General features: G+C 37.6%; 1 protein-coding gene across 2 annotated transcripts; it reads left to right on the top strand.

Moving 5' to 3' along the window:
- Positions 1-4,234: 4,234 nt before the first annotated feature.
- On the top strand, positions 4,235-21,385 carry hm13 (histocompatibility (minor) 13). Of its 2 annotated transcripts, XM_058763333.1 has the most exons (13): positions 4,235-4,587; positions 5,943-6,041; positions 8,653-8,735; positions 8,842-8,930; positions 9,008-9,093; positions 9,648-9,773; positions 9,864-9,921; positions 11,085-11,168; positions 11,758-11,794; positions 11,887-11,989; positions 12,072-12,157; positions 19,842-19,988; positions 20,619-21,385. In XM_058763333.1, the coding sequence occupies exons 1-13, from the start codon at positions 4,396-4,398 to the stop codon at positions 20,686-20,688; spliced, it is 1,260 nt and encodes a 419-aa protein (XP_058619316.1). In that variant the 5' UTR covers positions 4,235-4,395; the 3' UTR covers positions 20,689-21,385. The 2 variants fall into 2 exon arrangements, with proteins under 2 accessions (XP_058619316.1, XP_058619315.1); XM_058763332.1 differs by lacking the exon at positions 19,842-19,988 and having other exon boundaries at positions 4,238-4,587.
- The last annotated feature ends 525 nt before the right edge of the window (positions 21,386-21,910 follow it).

Here is a 21,910-nt window from a genome sequence, read left to right as displayed (position 1 = left end):
CACGCTACGCGTCACCGGAAACAAACAGCGCCGCTCGCGGACAGGATGACAAACAGCAGCTGCTGCAGCATAGCGTCTGTTACCTATCATTTAGTTCAAATATCTCTCTTCATTTCTGAGTGTGTTGGCATATTCTCCATGCGTTCTGGTGTCAGTCCTACACTTTGGGTTGGCCTAAGGCTCTTGGAAAAATGGGGTTTACTATGCAGAGTATATAGTTCAAAAATGTTTTTATTATAAACTGAGTTCATATCAGCCGCGCACCCTTCAACACATTACTGTCACAGACACAGGCACACGACCAAAATGAATAGAGGAAAGAAACGTTCTGGGCCGCAGAACAGAAAAAAACAAAGGGGGAAAGAAAAACATTAAAATGAGGAAAGCAAGGTCAAGATGAGCGAACAGGGATTTGTAAGCTTTCCCTTTTTTATTTCTTCCATTATAAGTCATTCAACATTTAATGTTGTTGCCTAAGAGGGCAAAGTGATAATGCTAATATCAGTTCATTTCTGAGCATCTCTTGCTCAAAAAATAAAAAAGTCATGGTATGTTTGTGAATGGGCATTTGATTTACATTTGAGAGAAAGTGGGAAGTTGTTAACGTGGATAAAACTAGTCACCTTCTGCCAAAAATTGGCGTTTTGAATTAAAAACTCTTGCTACTTCATACTTAGTCTCGCGTAGCCGGACCTTAAGATTGACGGCTGAAGGTCTGGAATCTATGGCAGCTTTCATTGGCCAAGGCCTGCCCATGATGCCGTTTGACCGACATGTCAAACAACCAATCACAGTTCGTTTCGTTCAGCGTCACGTTTCGGGGGCGTGACGTCTGAGGCTGAGACTACTTCATACTTAAGTACTAAAAAAGGCTGAACTTAGACAAAAAGTGATTTTTAAATGTTGTAATAAAGATTTTATTATGTCTAAATATAAATCCAAAAGCAAAACATGTGAGAAGATATATAATGAATGATCATCTGCTGCCATCTAGTGGTCATAGTGAGAATATCATGACATTCCTTTTAGTAGTATTTGTTTTTCTATGTGGTGGCAGAAATATTTCACTTAAGCATGTCAAATTTTCCATGAATTATCTCTGTAAGTAAAAAGATGAAAAATTAAAAATGCATATGTTCTTTAAAGTGAATTTTACATACAGTGTTCTCATTTTACATAAAATGCTCAACAATGTGAATAGCTTTGAGACAAATGAATATAACTAAAAAGTAAACAATATTACATGTGTTTGAAAAAAATTTAATAAAATAAAATAAAAGTGTTTGCAAGTGTTAAAGGGGATATTATACAACACACTTTCTTTCTTTCTTTCTTTTTTTCCCCTATGGTATTGAAAATGGGGGAGGGGGTTTGAACCTTTGTCACTTTTTTCATCACTGATGAGTTTGTATCCTTCCTTGCACAAGCTAGTTAATGGGCTTTTGGTCATTGACTTGCAGAAAGTTTTCTGTTGCTGGAGTTAGTGTTAGGGGCCAGAGTACAGGGGCCAACACAACTTTCACTCAGCTCACTCAGAATGGTCAATAACAAAATATAATGTTCTACAACATGGATGGGCAACTTTGATATTGGCGAGAAAAAGTGCTGGCCCTAGTGCATGCCTCGAATGCAGTTGAATGTGTTGCCTTTCAAAGTATACTCCATTTGATAGAGTATCCAAATGTAGGCGGTCGACACACACACACACACACACACACACACACACACTCGAGGAAGCTTCATCTTTATCCAGTGTCTGCTCTATTTTTCTCCCAAGTTATGACAGATAAAAATTTATTTGTACTTTTCTTAACTAAAGTTGCAGCTATCTGATAACTCCTTACACAAGTGCTTTTCAATGCAGGCATCTGTTGTTGTTGCAATCTCCGCTATTTTTGTTTTATTTTCTTTTTAGTTCGTTTTCTACTGTGAAACATAGGGCCAGGCCAGTCTTGCCACCTTGTGGAACAACTGATTAGTGCAGAACAAATTCAGTGCGCATGTGTGATATGCATTGTTCAATGTGCACATACAAAGTATGCACGATTACAAAAATAGGATGGTGCTATTCTGCTGACGAAATGTGTGTCACACGCACTGTGTGGACCCTCCATTAAACTCCATTGTAGTTTGTAGTCCATCAGAGCCAGTGCGAAGTTGGGGGGTTCAGATGGGAAGCAATCACATGCATTCGCTCACTCACTAAAGCGTATGCAATGCAAACTGTTTTTTTTGCTTACGAAAACGTTCACGCTCAGTTTGGAGAGAAAGAAGAGGGCACAGTAACACATCTAGAGGGTCAAGGCCGTCAACATGAAACGGCTTGGGATTCATTTTAAAAACGTCTCAATGACGTCTCAACGTTTTAAAAACGTTTCAATGATTCAGAGTCGACTCTTTCTTTTGAGAGACAATAACTTTATGCATGGTGCACTTTCAGATTTAAAACTTTGCAGGATGCTTTCGTTCACTTAGAGCTGTGTTGCACACTGCATGAAAGCTCATTTTCAAAATACATAATAGGGGCACTTTAAGACTGTATCCAGGAAATGACGTTCACCTAGGCCAGAGCCCTGCACGGGTCCTGCTTGGTTAACCTGCACCTGTCTCACACTCGCAGTACCTAACAGAACACACAACCTGTTATCCGTCAGTAGCGCTAATTTAATTTTTGCCACTGCCTTTCAGCGGGTATCGAATTGAGTCTAAATATTGTTGGCTATTGGACCCAAAGTCCGCCTGTGCCTATTGATTACCTGCACCACAGATGACAGCATAAATAAAATTTCACCTGTTACATCAAATATTAGCAGTTTTCCGCATGCAGGACTCTGATCTAGGCAATACACACTAACAACTATACAGTATAACTATCTCCTCAAGCCCTGCTAACCAGGCACCAATTAATGACGCCAAATAGTCAAGTCAAGTCACTATTATTTGTATAGCGCTTTTAACAATGCAAATTGTCAAAGCAGCTTTACATCAGCTTGATATAAAGCTGGGTGGCTTTACATCAGCTTTACAGTATTTAGACGGGGAAATAGTGTTTCGAAATAGTGTCATTCTCCTCTGGCCAGACAAAATCAGCAGTTTAAATGTAGGCTGCAGCAGAGTCAGATTGTGCAGAGGACTCATCTGGTTCCTGTGGTCTTGTCCCGATGGCCGTCTAGGAGACAGGGTCTTCTCTGGGGATCAGTCTCTGGGGCTCATCTGGGTGTCCTGGTCTCCGCTGACGTTCAGGGCTGTAGAGGTCATCTCTAGGTGCTGATCCACCATCTGATCTGGATACGGACTGGAGCCAAATACCCACGCTATACTCAGTTCAGGTAGATACGATTATATCGATCACGCCACATATACACTGTAAATTCTGAATTTCTTTATATCATTATGTTATTTGATGTCCTTTTGGAGTCTTGAAGTATCCTTTTTTTTTTTTTTAAAGACACCTAAATCTGCCTTGAAAAACAGCTAACAGAAAACACAGTTCATCCTACAGTCACCCTTCAATCAGATGGCCTACTCTGCTGGACATAGAAAATGATGACAAAGTAATGTGTTAAATAAGATAAATGGCTTAATTTCACAATGAGTGTGCAATTAATTTACTGACAGCCCTAATAAAAATATTAAATAAATAAATAAGTTATGAAACTTTACCCTCAGCCAAAACTACTGTATTTGGCCGCTGGAACAAGAAAAAAAAAGAAAAAAAAAAAAGTAAATTCTTACTGACCCCAAACTTTTGAACAGTGGTGTAAAATGTTACAAAAGCTTTCTATTTCAGATAAATGCTGTTCTTTTGAAATTTCCATTCATCAAAGAATCCCCAAAAAGTGCACAACTGTTTTCAACATTGATAATAATCAGAGATGTTTCTTGAGCCGCAAATCAGCATATTAGACTGATTTCTGAAGATCATGTGACACTGAAGACTGGAGTAATGATGCTGAAAATACAGCTTTTCCAACATAGGAATACATTGCATTTTAAAATATATTTAAATAGGCTAGTTGTTTTAAATTGTAAAAATATTTCGAAATATTACTGTTTTTCTGTATTTTGGATCAATGCAGCTTTGGTGAGCAGAAGAGACTGCGAATTGCAAGAGGAAGAAGAAGAAGATCAGTACAAAGTTAGACTCCTAATAATAATAATCCTTAGGAATAATAAACTCTGGCCTAAAAGCCTTCCGTCACGGAGCGCGGCGGTAATTGTTCCTCCGGTCCAGCGGGGGGCAGTGCGCGGGTGTGAGAGCAGGAGGATCGCGGAGACTGAGTTAGGAAACGTGGCCTTAAGAGAGATTCCAGCTCATCTCAATGAGAAGCGCACTCAGCTGACACTCTCAGCGCATCTGTATTGAAGGCTCGCAGTGTTTAAAGGCGCGAGAACATGGCTGATGTGGAGCAGAACGCCGCGGTGCAGGACGCAGCCGGTAACGGGTCGGATGCGGTGAACGGGACCGCGGGCCGGTTCGTGTCCAGCGCCGAGGGCACAGCGCTGGCGTACGGCAGCCTGCTGCTCATGGCCCTGCTGCCCATCTTCTTCGGAGCGCTCAAATCCGTGGGCTGCTCCAAGAGCAAGGTAAGCCTGCTTTCACATGCACTGTGTGCAGTAGCTGTAGACGGTGTAAAAGAGCGCTTGACCCGCCCTCAGCGCGAGCTGCTTCGGTGTGCGAGGAGCAGTCTGACCCGCTGCAGCTGATTGGTTTGAGAGATGCAGGCCTGTTATAGTGCCATATGTCACCTAATACGTGACCTGTTTGACAGCAGTAATTGATATGTTTTATGTATGCTTACTGGACGCTGTCATCATGTACTTACCAGTGTGATTATGTAATTCAAACCCGTATGATTTCTGTGTTTTGTTTCTTCTGAAGCGATGTGAAACAGCACTGCTCAACTCAAACAGAAGTTTGGATCTTATTTTTTTTCCCTGAAGAAAGATAAACGTGCATAGTGATCAATCAAAACATTACATTTCATGGATGAATGTTTACAGAGTTATCCACTATTTTGTAAAGGGGTCAGATTCTGACTCAAAATTCAGAATAGTGAAATTACTTTAGAAAGATGTCCGCAGCATTTTTTGTAAACTTTTTTTTTTCACAAGTAGGTCTGATAGTAAAATCCGTTGACTTAAGCTGTCTTTGTTGCGTTATATGCCACTGGTGACTGAAGAACAGTGCTTAAAGTGCTTTTCCCCCCCATTTTTGAACAAAGTTTGCATGCCTGTAACACGAGGTAGTAAAGGTACCTCAATATCATTTTAAATTCCTTTGCGTTTTTAAGGATGATATGGTTCAGTCCCAGAGACATTAGGAGCCCTGTGGTCCTCCATGTCCAATTTGTTGAATTTGACCCATTTTCAGTGCGGTCACTTACAGCTGATACTTACTGTATTCAAAGAACAATGGGTCACACTTTTCGATAGTCCACTTTAGACATTCTACTAACAGTAAGTAACTTTGCAGCTACATGTCAACTAGCAGTCATTAGAGTATTAGTAGACACACTTTATTCTGACGGGTCCACAACATACTGACTATGAGAAACTTTGCAAGTATGTGTCAACTTACTCTACTAACCCTAAACCTACCCTACCGAGAGTTAGTAGACATGCAGTGTAAAGTTACTTCTAGTTAGTAGAATGTCTGAAGTGGGCTGTCAAAATAAAGTGCGACCAAACAATGACTGAAGAACAAATAATATTGGAAGTAAATGTGATCGAATGTAGCGATTCCTATTCAAGGGAGCGCTGCAGATTCCTCCCATCACCCCTGTGTGTCATCTTTGGTCTGGGCATGTATGCAAGAGTTTTGTAACTATTTATGTTAACAATATTTAAGAATCATTTTGCAACTTTACATCAGCTATATCTTGACAGGAGGGGGGTGTGTGTGTTGTGACCCTAACCGAGTGTGTGTCTCTCTCTGTCAGAATGCTTCAGATATGCCCGAGACCATCACAAGCAGAGATGCTGCTCGGTTCCCCATCATTGCCAGCTGCACTCTCTTTGGCCTATATCTCTTTTTCAAGGTGACTTTGTGTGTGTGTGTGTCTTCAGTCATAGTCACACTGTTACAAACTGTCTAATTTGTGTTTGTGTTGTTTTCTGCAAAATGGTACAAATGATACAACCAGTCTGTTTGTTAGCTTGCAGTGTAATATTATTGCTTGGTCACTTTATTTTAAGGTCCAATTCTTACTATTAACTATGACTTTTGCCTCAAACTCCTAATTTGCTGCTTATTAATAGTTAGTAAGGTAGTTGTTTGGTATGGGGTGGATTAAGGGATCTAAAATATGGTAAGTCAGAATGAGACATTGATATGTGCTTTCTATCGTAAGTACCAATAAATTACTAAGTAATGCATGCTAGTTAATTGGTTACTCATTGCATAAAGTAGGTTTGGGGGAAAATGTTCATTTCTGCTATTTAAATGTTTGTTTAAGGTGTTAAAAAGAACAAATGCAGCATTTGTTAGAACAAATCACTATTATACAAACAAAACATGAATTTCTTTTTTTTTTTTTATAGCAGCACAGGCCGGCCATGCAAGCAGGCTTCAAGAAGCCATGTTTAGATAATGTAGTTATCTTCTGTGGAACACAAATCAAATATAAGGCCACACACACAGAGTTAAGTTATACAGGGTATCGTGCTATATCATTACAACTTCATTTTTGGGTAAGCTGTAGCCTATCATTTCTGAATAAGCAGAGCTTGTTATACATTGGTTACTGATTTATTCATTTAAGTATTTGGGATTTTAAAAACAAGTAGAAAATGTTGAATGTGTAATGTTTAACCCAACTGAAATTAAGCCAGTTTCACTGTAAGGTATGCAAATCAATTAGGTCACTGAGCTTCACTGAGCGCAGAGAGCAGGAGAGAAGCAAACACGCTAAAGCTCTGACACCACACCGAATGCAAATGCTTTGTACTGAAGCCATGAGTAGAGGATTTTGCTGAACTCTGTTAGACCATAGGGCTGGGTAAAAAATATCAATTTCTCGATTTTAATCAATTCTAATTTTTGCAAAATTATATAGATTCTTAAATTCCAAAAATCAATTAGTCTAGCCTGTTTTCAGTTAATGAACAGAACATTAAATTGCACCTCCCATCCACTTAATCGCAAAAAGCTTTGTGCTCTTATATGAAACAAAGTGTCAGAGTTTAAATTGTTTTTTTTGCAATGTTCAAACAATAAAAACTGTCACTCAATCAGGGTTTCAATTGCGGAAAGACGTCAATATTACAGCTTGTAAACAATAGAATCCAATACAACTCGTTACAACTCGTTAGCCAGCTACAAAAATCAACTCTAGAGAGGAGTATTTTACTAAATACATGCACCATATGACATTCATTATAATTTGTACTGTTCTTCAATATTTAATGTCAAGTTTTTATGACACCTGACATATAAACATTTAAATTTAAAAAATGAATTGGAGTAGAAATATAATTATGTAATTGTAAACAAAGTTAGTGTTATAACCTGACTCTTGTGTATTTTACAGCATTAGCTGAGGGATTTTTTTTCCTTGAGAAAATTTGACATGTACTGTACCTGATATATAGCCAAAATAATCCATATTGAATTGAATCGAAACGAATTGCAAGCTTGGGAATCAAAATCGAATCACGTAATTTGTCCTAAAATCTAGCCCTATTGACCCGTGCTGGCCAATAAATACTTAATCAACTATAGTTTATTAAATTGATACTGAATGAAAAGAAAAATAACACCAAGTAAAAAATATATTTAAAATTAAAAAATTAAAATCTGGACCATAAAAATGTAAGTTTTAAAATGCCTTAGTAAATGTAACAATCTAATGATGAACAATACTTCTACAGCACTTGTTAAGCTTAGTTTGTTACAAATGGACTTTTAATGTAAAGTGTAACTTTAATCAAACAATCATGCTTATAGATGGCCATCTTTAAATACAGTTGAATTCAAAAGTTTACATACACCTTGCAGAATCTGCAAAATGTTAATTATTTTAGTAAAATAAGGTGGATCATACAAAATGCATGTTATTGTTTATTTATTACTGACCTGAATAAGATATTTCACATAAAAGATGTTTACATAGTCCACAAGAGAAAATAATAATTTATAAAAATGACCCCGTTCAAAAGTTTACATCCCCTTGATTCTTAACACTGTGTTGTTAGCTGAATGATCCACAGCTGTGTGTTTTTAGTTTAGTGATAGTAGTTCATGAGTCCCTTGTTTGTCCTGAACAGTTAAACTACCTGCTGTTCTACAGAAAAATCCCTCAGCTCCCACAAATTATTTGGTTTTCAGCATTTTTGTGTATTTGAACCCTTTCCAACAATGACTGTATGATTTTGAGATCCATCTTTTCACACTGAGGACAACTGAGGGACTCATACGCAATTATTACAGAAGGTTCAAACGCTCTCTGACGCTCCAGAAGAAAAAAAAACATGCATCGTGATCATATTTTTGGCCATATCGCCCAGCCCTTGACCTCTTTATGTACAAAATACACCATTTCTGTTAACTGTAATGTGCATATTTTGCTCAGTTACGCTGTATAAACTTTGCTTAAAAGCATTCATTAAAATGGTTTTGTAATAATATATATATTTTTTTTTTACTTGTAGATTTTCTCGCAAGAGTATATTAACTTGCTGCTGTCCATGTATTTCTTCGTGCTGGGAATATTAGCACTTTCTCACACAATGAGGTATGAAAATGTGTAGAGCTTCTAAAATGTTTTGTGAGTTTTTGAGTTGTGTAATGCTTTTAATAAGACATGATTTAGGTTAACTATTTTGGTTTTGCTGTCCCAGTCCCTTTATGTTCAGAGTTTTCCCTGCTAACTTGCCAAATAAGCAGTACCAGCTGCTGTTCACCCAGGGCTCAGGAGAAAGCAAGGAGGGTGAGAAATGTTTACAGAACATTTACAAAACAATATTTGTGTGTGTGGTGGTGCAAATACTCTGTTATCTCCCGCAGAGATCGTCAACTATGAGTTTGACACCAAGGATCTGATATGCCTGGGAATCAGCAGTGTGGTAGGGGTCTGGTACGTCCTCAAAAAGGTAAAGTAGATCTGTCTGCATTTGTTTTATATCAAAATGAGTTAATCTAAACTCTGCAGGACACCGGCCCTCCAGGATCAAGTTTGATGACCCCTGATTTAAATGTTTAAAACCAGTAAATGGCAGTAGTTTCAAGGGAAGCTCCTGCCCTTTAACTATATTTACTGTATTTGGTCACACAGACCAAACTGCTAATATTTATCCAGTAAAATCGCTTTAAAACGCACTTAAAATAGTTTTATGGACACTCATCTTTACAGCTCTTTAGTCAGCGGGAAGAACAGCTCGTTCCACGCGTCATATTTCTGCAATTTTTTAATTGCGTTTTTTACAGTGGTTATTCATATCATATGTGTGGCTTAGTGGTTAACCAGGAAAATTAAAAATGTCCTTTTGACAAAAATACTCTTTAAATGTAGTCAGTATTTCATATCATATTTATGCTTTTTGCTCAGAAAGAGAAGGCAGCTAATTTTAGTCAACCATCCAAAAAAAAAAAAAAAACAACCTTTGTTGATCAGCATACAGACACATCTTTGTGTATTTCCTGACAGCATTGGATAGCCAATAACCTGTTTGGTCTGGCGTTTGCCCTGAATGGAGTTGAGCTGCTCCACCTCAATAATGTCAGCACTGGATGCATCCTGCTGGGAGGGCTGTTCGTTTACGATGTGTTTTGGGTAAGTTAGGGGAATTTTAATACATTAAGTGCACTATTGTAAAGCCTGCTTAATATAGGGCCCACAACATGTACTCTATTTGCTCTCTAGGTTTTTGGCACCAATGTTATGGTGACCGTTGCCAAGTCCTTCGAAGCCCCAATTAAGTGTGAGTATCTGATTTATCCATTAATCTCCAGAACAGAAGGTTGTTGGTGGTTGGTTGTCTCAGTACTATATGGTTACCAACGTTCTTTGAAATACTTCTGTGGAACATAAGTTATGCAGCTTTGGAACAACATGAAAGAGTAAATGATCACAGAATGTTCTTTTTTTTTTTTTGGGAACTAGTGAATTTAATCTCTTAAGCGCTTCAAACAAACTCGTATACCCACAGCATCATGATGCTTGCCTGACAGGTGCTCTGACAGATGTGCTTGCTGTTCTGTGCGATGTCCTCTGTGCATAACTTGCTTTCTATGGTTATCTGTGGTGTTTAAATGTTAAAAATTCAATATTTTCATTTTGCATGAAGAATCATCCTCAAAGTAAGTGAGTCTATAACAGACTGCACTGGACAGGCATAAGCGCATAATGCAGAACAAAATATAACATGCAGTTACATTTTCCTTGTTTTTGTTTACATACAGAGTTTACAGCTTTAAAGAGAGTTCTTGCATTACATTAACATTTAGTCATTTAGCAGATGCTTTTATCCAAAGCCACTTACAAATGAGGACAATGGAAGCAATCAAAATCAACAAAAGAGCGATGATATGCAAGTGCTATAACAAAGTCTCAGGTAGCTTAACACAGTACACATAGCAAGTATTTTTATTTTGTAATTCTATAATAAAAAGAAAATGGATAGAAAGAAAAAGAATATAGCAAGCTAGTGTTAGAGGCCTTTTTTGCTTTTGTTAATTATATAATAAATAGGAAACAAATAGAATACAAAAAGATTAGAAAAGCTAGTGTTTTTTTATTTTAAAGAATAGAATTAGAATAAATAAATGATTCAAAAACATTTTAATTTCTTTTTTTATTATTCATGCAATATAATAGTGTACTTACAGGTACAATGTACCTATAACGTCATTAGCTTTTTTTTTCTTTTTTTCCCATCTTAATAAAATTGTTTACTAATTGTAATTTTTAAAAAGAAATCCAGTCATACTGGAACAGGACTTCAAGTTTACTTGTTCAACAGGCATAGGAGCCCTGATATTCATCTCTTCTGCTAGAAATGACTACTCTTAATCTTGGTCTGATATTTCTACAGTTAATTCTCACTCTTATTTTTCACGATTTCCCACTTCTTTTTTGTTCCAGTGGTTTTCCCACAAGATTTGCTGGAGAAAGGTTTGGACGCCAGTAACTTTGCCATGTTGGGACTGGGGGACATTGTCATTCCGGGTAAATATATGAAGATGGTTTCTGAGACACTTTGACATGTTTGAGACGGCTACTATATGTATTGCACAAGATAACGGGCCTCATTTATAAGATGTTGTGCAGAAACCATCCTAAATTTGATCTTACGATCATCTCTCAAATATGTGTACGTGTGATTCATAGAATGAACGTACGCACAGAAAACACGTACGCCTCTTTCAGATGTGAACTCTATGAATCGCAGATTATCTTGAACTTGAGCGCAACTGAATGGTTTCATCTCTCTGACGACTCCTAATTAATGTCATTAACATGTAAAAGATCACCAATCATCATAATTTAGAGCCGCGAGCTGCAAGAACAGCTTACATTTCCAGAAACCTGCAGCACTCGAACAAGAGAAGTGTGTAGGTCTGCTCAGATCCTGCCGTGACGCTAAGCACTTTTACACACACGAGCGCCGGCGTGGATTTAAGCGTTCGCACGCTACGATCAGATCTGAGCGACACGCTTTATAAACGAGGCCCAACCGTGAACTCTGAGCCATGAGCGTTATATTCAGTATTTAAAGGAAAAGCTTATCACTGAATCCACTCTCTTGTTCTGTCAGGAATCTTCATTGCTCTGCTCCTGCGCTTTGATGTCAGGTAAAGTCCTTTTTGTTTGCTTTTATCTGACCTCAGGTGCATTTAGTTTTGATTTACAGCTGTTCTGTCATTTTCTCGTCTTTCACTTTCAGTTTGAAGAAGAACACGCGAACTTACTTCTACACCAGTTTCCTGGCTTACATTTTTGGCCTGGGTCTTACCATATTCGTTATGCACACCTTTAAACACGCTCAGGTAAAAACATAATAAAGCACACTATTGTGGTCCTTCATGAAAGGTCCTTCATGGCGCTGAATGAGGTTGTTTTGTTTCCCAGCCTGCTCTGCTGTACCTGGTCCCTGCTTGTGTTGGATTTCCAGTGCTGCTGGCCCTGGTTAAAGGAGAACTGACTGAGATGTTCAGGTAACTCCCCTCCTGTTATTGACCATGTTCAGAGTTTATGTCCAGGGTCAGGATGCTTGGATTGTAGTTGTAATAAACACGGTGACGGCACACTTCTGTGCTCATATTCATGCATGCCCGTCACAACGGGCCGCTTCACTTCTACTGTTGCTCTTTCCCTTCAGTCTGCTCGATAGCGCTTGCATTGTGTTAGTAATACTGTGTTTTAAAAGAGCTTCCGCCATTTTGGGGTGAAAGCGACTCGGCAGTCCACTAGATTCTAGCTGTCGCTGTGGCAAATATCAGCTGATTTGTTTAAACCGTGCATTAAAGCTGAAATACAACCTGAACGATGACAACAATAACGTACAATCACTAGACTAGTGATCATCAAATCCTTTTAAGTTCATTTTACAGACTTTATTTTAAAGTCTTCCCTTTTTTTCACAAAACCTTTTGCTCTCTAGAAACCATGTCAGTTTCAGCTGAAAATATTTCAAGTTCAAGTGTTAGTGACACTCTATCCTCCAGTTTGATACTGTTAAGTGCTTTGACACTGATGCCTTGACTTGTTAGCATTATAAACACTAATTTAATTAATTTCATATGTTGGTATTAATTCAATGACAGAAAAATTAGGAATGTTGGACAATAAATAATATATAACAGCTTGACAGTAAACTGTTTTTGCAGCATTGTCTTATATTAATATCTGTTAAAGGAAGACTGTTAAAAAAAAAAAAAAGTAAAATATTGTTTTTCTGTCAAAAACACACGTACAGCCACTTTCTCAAATTGTTTAATTATTTAATTATGGCAGACACAGCAATGCATCATGTTCTAGATCATCATGTTTGTAGTGTGTTCAGGGGATTAAAATATATATATATTTCAGACCTACTGGAGTAATAGTAAATAATAATAATATTAAGTAACTGTAAATGTGTAAAGTTGCATAAGCTCATTATAACTTAGCGTCATCCTTATAAATCATTGTTTTCTGTGGCTAGGACCTGCAGTTCCTAAAAGGATTTAAGTTTACTACTAGACTAAAAACAGTTAAAGTTAGCAGGTGCATCAGACAGCGCTACGTCCCACTTCAAAACACACAATATTTTTACACTTTTGTGAATATTCACCTCTTAGTAAAACAAATCTTGCCTTTCATCATTTTTTCATTTATATATCACACGGATAGTTTTTGCAGTGGATTGCCTAACATTGCGTTCTTTTATTCCACTTTGACTTCTCTTTCGTTGTTATTCGGTTTATTTCTGTATATCTGTAACGTAATCCAGTTGGAATTTTCACCCCAAAATGGCGGCCGCGCCACTGAAGCACCACCAAGTGGCTGTTACCCAAAATGCATCAGAGTTTCGCCTCTTGGTCTTCTATACTCTTTGCGCATACACATGAAATTGACACAATACCCATCTCGACAATCATTCTGGTAAATGCAGTCAAGTCATGTGTCACATGAATGAAAACCGGATGTTAATCATTATATTTGATCCGTCCGTCCTGCTGCTGTCATTAATGCTCATCAAACAACAAAACAGCTTTGACTAAGATCTATATTTAATTTATACAGTGAACACTATGCAGTGTTATTTTACCCTAATTATTACATTTCTGTACCTAAATACAACTGAACTTATTCTATTTGTAACATTGTTCTGTTGTATTTATCTGTATTTGTGCTTATTTTTACTGGCTGTTTCACTTGTCTCTTTAATCATGTTTGGACTTTCTTAGTAGTACTTCAATACCACAGCAAAAACTACTAGACTAAGCTTAAGTATTAAATGGAAAGCAAGTTACATTGAAATTAGTGCTGTCAATCGATTAAAAAAAATGAATCGCACATTTTTCTGAAATTAATCGTGATTAATCCCACCTAACATTTAAAGTTTTTAAATATACTTTTATATTGCAATTTCACATTCAATCTTCAAATTAATGTACAAACAACATAAAGGCTATTTTTAAATATTTGTTTAGTGGCATCTCTTTTTATGACTGAAGGACAGTATCATAAGCATATCATAAGCAGTGTGCTCCGAACCGTGAGATTTGTGATCCGCTGAACCGTTGGTCAGATAACGTATCACAGGGTGAAAACTACTTATCAATAAAAATCTAAAACATCTTAATGTCAGTAAAACTTTAAAAAATGAGTGATTTAAAAAATAATCTCAAAAGTAATTATTACTTGGAGCTGTGCTCTGCCCAGAGAACTTTCAGTGAAATCACTTTACAGTAGTCAAGTAAGGGATAATGTACATCCAGACGCTTATCAACTGTGTGATCATGACCGAACATCGTAACGGTGAAAACATATGTTCATCTTCTGCTTTGAGAGATTCCTTCTACTGCTTATCGTGCTGAAGAGATATTTAACCACAGCTCTTAAGTAATCTTTTATTTAGTCTAGGCTTGTCTGTAAATTAAAATATTTAAAGTAATGCGAGTTGCCACTTCATTTTAGAAAAAAACAAACAGCTTTTTAAGCAAGTTTTAAGTGCTCATAATAATTCTACGACTTGTAATATTTTAGAACTCAAATTCTCTGTTGCTTGAAATTGGTCTGTTTTAGGCAGTGTATTTTTCTTTTTCTTTTTTTGATAACATGAAAATGCATTTATAAATAGCACATTTATTGCCCATGATTCCTAGAGTAGTACATTTATATTTAGACTTTTATGTGTGGGATTTTTGCTGCTGCCTCTGCTTCTTTAGGCTGACACCTAAAATGTTTTTCATATTCTTCCTATTTTTTTGGGCTGGTTACTTCACAGCTGCTCCTTCCATATTTTTTTCTTTGTATAAAAGAAAACGGTAGCACTTTATTTTACAGTACGTGTACATGCATGGTAAATATCTTGTACCTACAGGCAAATGAGTGGTAACACAAGGTACTTACCTGAAGTGTATGTACATGATAACAAAGAAACAGCACATGCATGGTCATTAGTTTGTACATACAGACGATTGTGGGTAATAACGGTCACTTACAGGTGGTGTCAGTATATGGTAACTAATTAAGATACTTTACTGTACTCACTAATGTATATACAGTGGGTACAGAAAGTATTCAGATTAAAGAGATTAAAAATGCATAATTAAAATAGCATAGTTCCCAATAAACACATCAAGCATATATAAGGCATAAAACACAATTATTAGTGAATATACAGTGGGTACAGAAAGTATTCAGACCCCCTTAAATTTTTCACTCTGTTATATTGCAGCCATTTGCTAAAATCATTTAAGTTTTTTCCTCAATGTACACACAGCACCCCATATTGACAGAAAAACACAGAATTGTTGACATTTTTGCAGATTTATTAAAGAAAAACTGAAATATCACATGGTCCTAAGTATTCAGACCCTTTGCTGTGACACTCATATATTTAACTCAGGTGCTGTCCATTTCTTCTGATCATCCTTGAGATGGTTCTACACCTTCATTTGAGTCCAGCTGTGTTTGATTATACTGATTGGACTTGATTAGGAAAGCCACACACCTGTCTATATAAGACCTTACAGCTCACAGTGCATGTCAGAGCAAATGAGAATCATGAGGTCAAAGGAACTGCCTGAAGAGCTCAGAGACAGAATTGTGGCAAGGCACAGATCTGGCCAAGGTTACAAAAAAGTTTCTGCTGCACTTAAGGTTCCTAAGAGCACAGTGGCCTCCATAATCCTTAAATGGAAGATGTTTGGGACGACCAGAACCCTTCCTAGAGCTGGCCGTCCGGCCAAACTGAGCTATCGGGGGAGAAGAGCCTTGGTGAGAGAGGTAAAGAAGAACCCAAAGATCACTGTGGCTGAGCTCCAGAGATGCAGTCGGGAGATGGGAGAAAGTTGTAGAAAGTCAACCATCACTGCAGCCCTCCACCAGTCGGGGCTTTATGGCAGAGTGGCCTGACGGAAGCCTCTCCTCAGTGCAAGACACATGAAAGCCCGCATGGAGGACTCCAAGATGGTGAGAAATAAGATTCTCTGGTCTGATGAGACCAAGATAGAACTTTTTGGCCTTAATTCTAAGCGGTATGTGTGGAAAACCAGGCACTGCTCATCACCTGTCCAATACAGTCCCAACAGTGAAGCATGGTGGTGGCAGCATCATGCTGTGGGGGTGTTTTTCAGCTGCAGGGACAGGACGACTGGTTGCAATCGAGGGAAAGATGAATGCGGCCAAGTACAGGGATATCCTGGACGAAAACCTTCTCCAGAGTGCTCAGGACCTCAGACTGGGCCGAAGGTTTACCTTCCAACAAGACAATGACCCTAAGCACACAGCTAAAATAACGAAGGAGTGGCTTCACAACAACTCCGTGACTGTTCTTGAATGGCCCAGCCAGAGCCCTGACTTAAACCCAATTGAGCATCTCTGGAGAGACCTAAAAATGGCTGTCCACCAACGTTTACCATCCAACCTGACAGAACTGGAGAGGATCTGCAAGGAGGAATGGCAGAGGATCCCCAAATCCAGGTGTGAAAAACTTGTTGCATCTTTCCCAAAAAGACTCATGGCTGTATTAGATCAAAAGGGTGCTTCTACTAAATACTGAGCAAAGGGTCTGAATACTTAGGACCATGTGATATTTCAGTTTTTCTTTTTTTTAATAAATCTGCAAAAATGTCAACAATTCTGTTTTTCTGTCGATATGGGGTGCTGTGTACATTGAGGAAAAAAAATGAACTTAAATGATTTTAGCAAATGGCTGCAATATAACAAAGAGTGAAAAATTTAAGGGGGTCTGAATACTTTCCATACCCACTGTACATGGTAAATATGTAGTACTTACAAACAAGTGTGTGTGTGTGTGTAATAACGGTCACTTACAGGTAGTGTCAGTATATGGTAATTAATAAGACACATTACTATACTTACTAATGATATGTACATGGTAAACATGTGTAGCATCTATGGAAAAATGTGGTATTATGTGGTAACAAACAAGACACATACTGTACTTGGTATATACGGTACGCTTGGTAAGTCCTAACCTTACCTAATAAAAAGGACTGTTTTTCAGTTGCTTGTGTAGGACTGGTAATGTTAATTGCTCTCCACAACAGTGCTTACAAAGTTTGAAGAACTGGTAATTACTGTGTAATGTACTGGTGTATACACCTATTAGTTAATGTACAGAATAATAAATATCTTGGTCCATGTTTATTCCCCCAACTTGAGTACCACATAACTTGAGTAATTGAACGACACTGATTCTCTCAAGTAATTGGTCCAATAGGGATGTTTTATTACATACATTCCTAATAATTATATGTGTAGACATTTTATTTTGGAATTATACAGTATCTACCGGACTCATGACAATCAGGAGCTGCAAGTGCAAATATGTGTCAAAAGCCCTGTTTAAAAGGACTGTGCCTGCTGAGTATTAACACTGGAAGTTATTTGGGAACATGGCAGTACAAAGTTCCAAACTGCAATGGCACCTACCATCAATTACTCAAGAAGTACCTTGGTCCATGTTTATACCCCCAACTTGAGTACCGCATAATTTATTCTGTACATTAACTAATGGGTACATACACCAGTACTTACATAGTAAGTATATGGAAATATGACTGTAAAATAAAGTGCACCATTTTACATAAACATTACACAGGAATTACCAGTTCTTCAAACTTTGTTTTTCAATTGCTTGTGTAGGACTGGTAATGCTAAATTGCTCTCCACAACAGTGCTTACAGTCCTTTTTATTAGGCAGGGTTAGGACTTACCAAGCGTACCGTATATACCAAGTACAGTATGTGTCTTGTTTGTTACCACATAATACCACATTTTTCCATAGATGCTACATGTTTACCATGTATATACCATTAGTAAGTATAGTAATGTGTCCTATTAATTACCATATACTGACACCACCTGTAAGTGACTGTTATTACCCACACTTGTCTGTATGTACAAACTAATGACCATGCATGTGCGACTGTTAATACAGCCGTGTTTGTTATGTACATACACTTCAGGTAAGTACCTTGTTACCACTCATTTGCCTGTAGTTACAAGATATTTACCATGTATGTACCAGGGAAGTACACGTACTGTGTATAATGTTTTCTTGGTAGCACTTTATTTTAAAGCAAGGTAATGTGATAATGACGAATTGATATTAAAAATGCAACTCAATTGTGTAATTAAAGCATAATTGGAGTTGAATTAATTAAAAGAGAACTAAATTAAACACACAAAACAAATTTAGCTTGGAGCCTTGATAAACAGAAGCCCTGCTCCCACCGCTGACCTTTTCATATTCACTGCACCTACATAAACATTCACATCTTCTGTGTAATTACAATTTCATCAACAAGAATAGAGGACACACATTGAATCGGTTTATTTGCTGGTTCCGATCAGTGGTCGATCATTTGGAGTATTCACAGTAACGCAAGCGTTTTGTTTTATTTTATTTTTTTCTGCATCCATATTAGTTCATATAAGAAAACACATAAGACACCTGATTGGGGGAAAACTGGTTTTCAGCATTAAATGTGTGCATCATCTAGGCCTAGGTGATAAAACGGTATCGGTATTTATCGACTGTACACCTTCTCGATAATGATAGAAAAAAATGTTCGATATAGGCACGTGTTATGAGTGATGAGCAGACATGACAATGAAAGTGTCATTGTTGCATTTGAATGTTTTGTTTGTCTGTCCAGTTGAACCCACGAGATGCGCCACTGCTGCGCTTTTCATTCAAAATATAGAGAAGCTCAATGTGGAGAAGATCTTGGTTAGGTTAAAACCGAAACCAAGAACTTTCACACATCACACAGAATGCATGTTCTGCGAAAAATATATATTTTTTTTTAGTCGGACAACTATGACCTCTGTACACAAGAGATGTATAGAAAGCCATGCAAAGTTCAGAGTTTAAACTTTTAGAAAACACGTCGTAAATTCATGGAAGTTTATTCCATTTCACTGCATCTTAAATGTTTTTAAATGCAGTCTGTGTGATCAGCGCTACGGCTATTTGTATTAAGCTGTGCATAAATACATAATTGTTTATGCAGTTTACAAAATTTATATTTTGTTAATTTAGACGTCATGCACTTTTGCTCGTTGCACCCTCCTGTGGCTTCAAGAGACAAATTAAGACTTTAATCTGCATATAAAACATAAGAAAGGAGATATTTGTTTAAATTTTATTTTGTTTTGACTATTAAAACAAAAAATTGTCTGTGAAAATAGTGGTTAAATTTAAAAAACAAAACTTTTTTTTCTATTGCTCTTTTAAAAAAGGTTATTAAAAATGTCAATAATTGTCGATACCGATTGATATGAAACATTATATTGATACACTTTTTTTTTTTTTTTTTTTTTTTTGCTATAACACCCAGCCCTACCATCATCGTCTTTCGAATTCTTACATTTGAATAAATTCACCTAGAATGCAAGTACAATATAGGGATGTTTTCCTGTGAGTTCATTGTTTTTTTTTAATTCTCTCTTTGCGTGCTGACTCCATCGCTGCATTTCATTTGTGGTGCTCTCTCAGAAGGTAGCAGCCCATGTAGGCTGTAGACAGGTTTTGTTTTCTCCACTTCTTCCTGTTTTAAGGCATCTTTACTTCTGTGTGCTTTGTTCTTCAAGTTACCTTCTTCTCCCTTTTTCTTTCTTTCCTTCCTCACTCTATCATGTCCCTTCTCTGGCATGCAGCTATGAGTCGTCAGACGAGGTTTTGCCCCACACGCCGCGGCTCACTCATTTCCCCACTGTGTCTGGCTCTCCGGCTAGTCTGGCTAACTCCATGCAGAGTTTTGGCCTGTCGACCCCCCGCCGCCGCCAGCACACACCCTCCGACATGTAACGACTGAATTCTGCTTTTCCATTACTGTCTGCTCCCGCCTGTGCAGGTATCGCCCTTGATGATTGCTCTCCACTTTCCTGTCAGCATCCTCACACAATTCAGGGTCATTTTACCCAGTACCTCCTCGAGCTTCATTCTGTTATCCTCCTAGCTGACCTCTCTTACTGTGTCATGCATGTTGCTTCCTGAAGCCCCGCTGATGATGCACTGCCTCCAGTGGTTTCTCACCTGTGTTCAGTGACCGCAGTGTTCCATCCGTTGACTGATCGTAAGCTTTTTGATTCAGAGTAATATAGTTCAATAGTCAATCTACATTGTTTATAGGGTTGCATCTGGGGATTATTGTACATTTAAGATCCCAGGAGCCTTTTATGTTTGCAGAATATGAAAGCATTTGACCTGTAGTTCTGTCTTCAGCTTCTCGATGTCTGATTCTCGCCCTGCTTATGGCTTTCCTCGTACATCTGTCACTCGACTCCACTTCAGCAGACATTCATTTATCTAAAAGGCGCATGTCACATGAAATATAGGGACAGAGCAGCCCAGCAGCTTTCTCTATTTATCCATATGTATTAATGCTGATTGCCCCCCAATCACGCTTGACTTGTTTCTTGTGTCTCCTGCAGATACGAAGAGTCTTCACCAGAGGAGGCGTCATCGAAAGAGGAAATAACAGAATCTGATAAAGACAAATAAAAATGCGGGTTGAGCCCTTAGTCATGTCCTACATTTGTTTGTCCTAGTGATGTGGTCATGTTCAGAGTCACATGTTCTGTACTTTTGAACTTTATTTTAATGATGTACAACAGCTTGCTCAGTGCCTGTGTATTCTCTTTGTTCCTTTCGTTCAATTCATTGCCTTCAACATTTGAAAATTTGATTGGTTATTTGCTTTCAAAGTTGTTGTTTTTTTTTTTTATTATAATACAGTATTTGAACAGGGTATAAGTTAGGCTTTCTGAATGTAATGTGTCAGATTCCTATACAGATTTATTAAAAATCTGATGTCACAAGTCCGGTACCTATTCCTGTGTAGCTGGTTTCTGTTATTGGTTTTACTCCAGGATCTCATAAGAGATTCAGTTTGTGAAACAAGTAATTGTCCATCTTTTATTACATGAAGGGACAAAAGCATTCTAGACGAAATAATTTTACTTTATGCAAGTGTAAACAAAACCGGGACCAAATATCTCCCTATAACTTGATGGCAGTGTTTACATGTGATGTTTTTCTGGATGTAGTTGAAGGGTTCTGAGTTTAGTTTTTTATGCCATATTGTGTCCCGATCATATGTGTTTGTACACCTCATGCTTTGCTTGGTAAGCATCATTTTACAGTCTCCTCTTGTGTAATCTTTCTTTTCTCAATGTAAAAGTATAAAAGTTTAAGCTTACGTGAGGAGCATTTCTTTCTCCGTTTAACTTTTTATTTGCATTAAACCGTGGTGTTTACCACAGTAGACAAGCATATAACCAGTGTGGGCTTGACTATATTTTTCATACTGAAAAATATGTAATGGTCAAAACTTCACACGTTTGTTAAGTGCATTATGTATTTTATAGGCCATCGTGCAAGTGTGAAGTTTTGAACATGAGAAGTTTGGCAAGTTTATTTAAAAACCAGAATAATAGAATAAATGTGAACTCTGTAACCAGGGTCAAGATTAGAAATGAAACCGAAGTTATTAGTCAAGTCACCTTTACTTATATAGCGCTTTTAAGAATACAGATTGTGTCAGCATTACAGTATCAAATAGGAAAATAGTGTCAATAATGTAAAATGATTAAAGATTAAACACTCAATTTTCAGTTTAAATAGTATCTGTGCAATCAAGTCGACGATATCACTGGAAATGAAGTGTCCCCAACTAAGCAAGCCAGAGGAACCAAAACTCCATCGGTGACAGAATGGAGAAAAA

Source organism: Onychostoma macrolepis, chromosome 23 (assembly GCF_012432095.1).
Source record: "Onychostoma macrolepis isolate SWU-2019 chromosome 23, ASM1243209v1, whole genome shotgun sequence".
Taxonomy (NCBI): domain Eukaryota; kingdom Metazoa; phylum Chordata; class Actinopteri; order Cypriniformes; family Cyprinidae; genus Onychostoma; species Onychostoma macrolepis.
The sequence above is the reverse complement of the archived record's forward strand: the minus strand, read 5'-3'. Positions and strand labels throughout refer to the sequence as shown.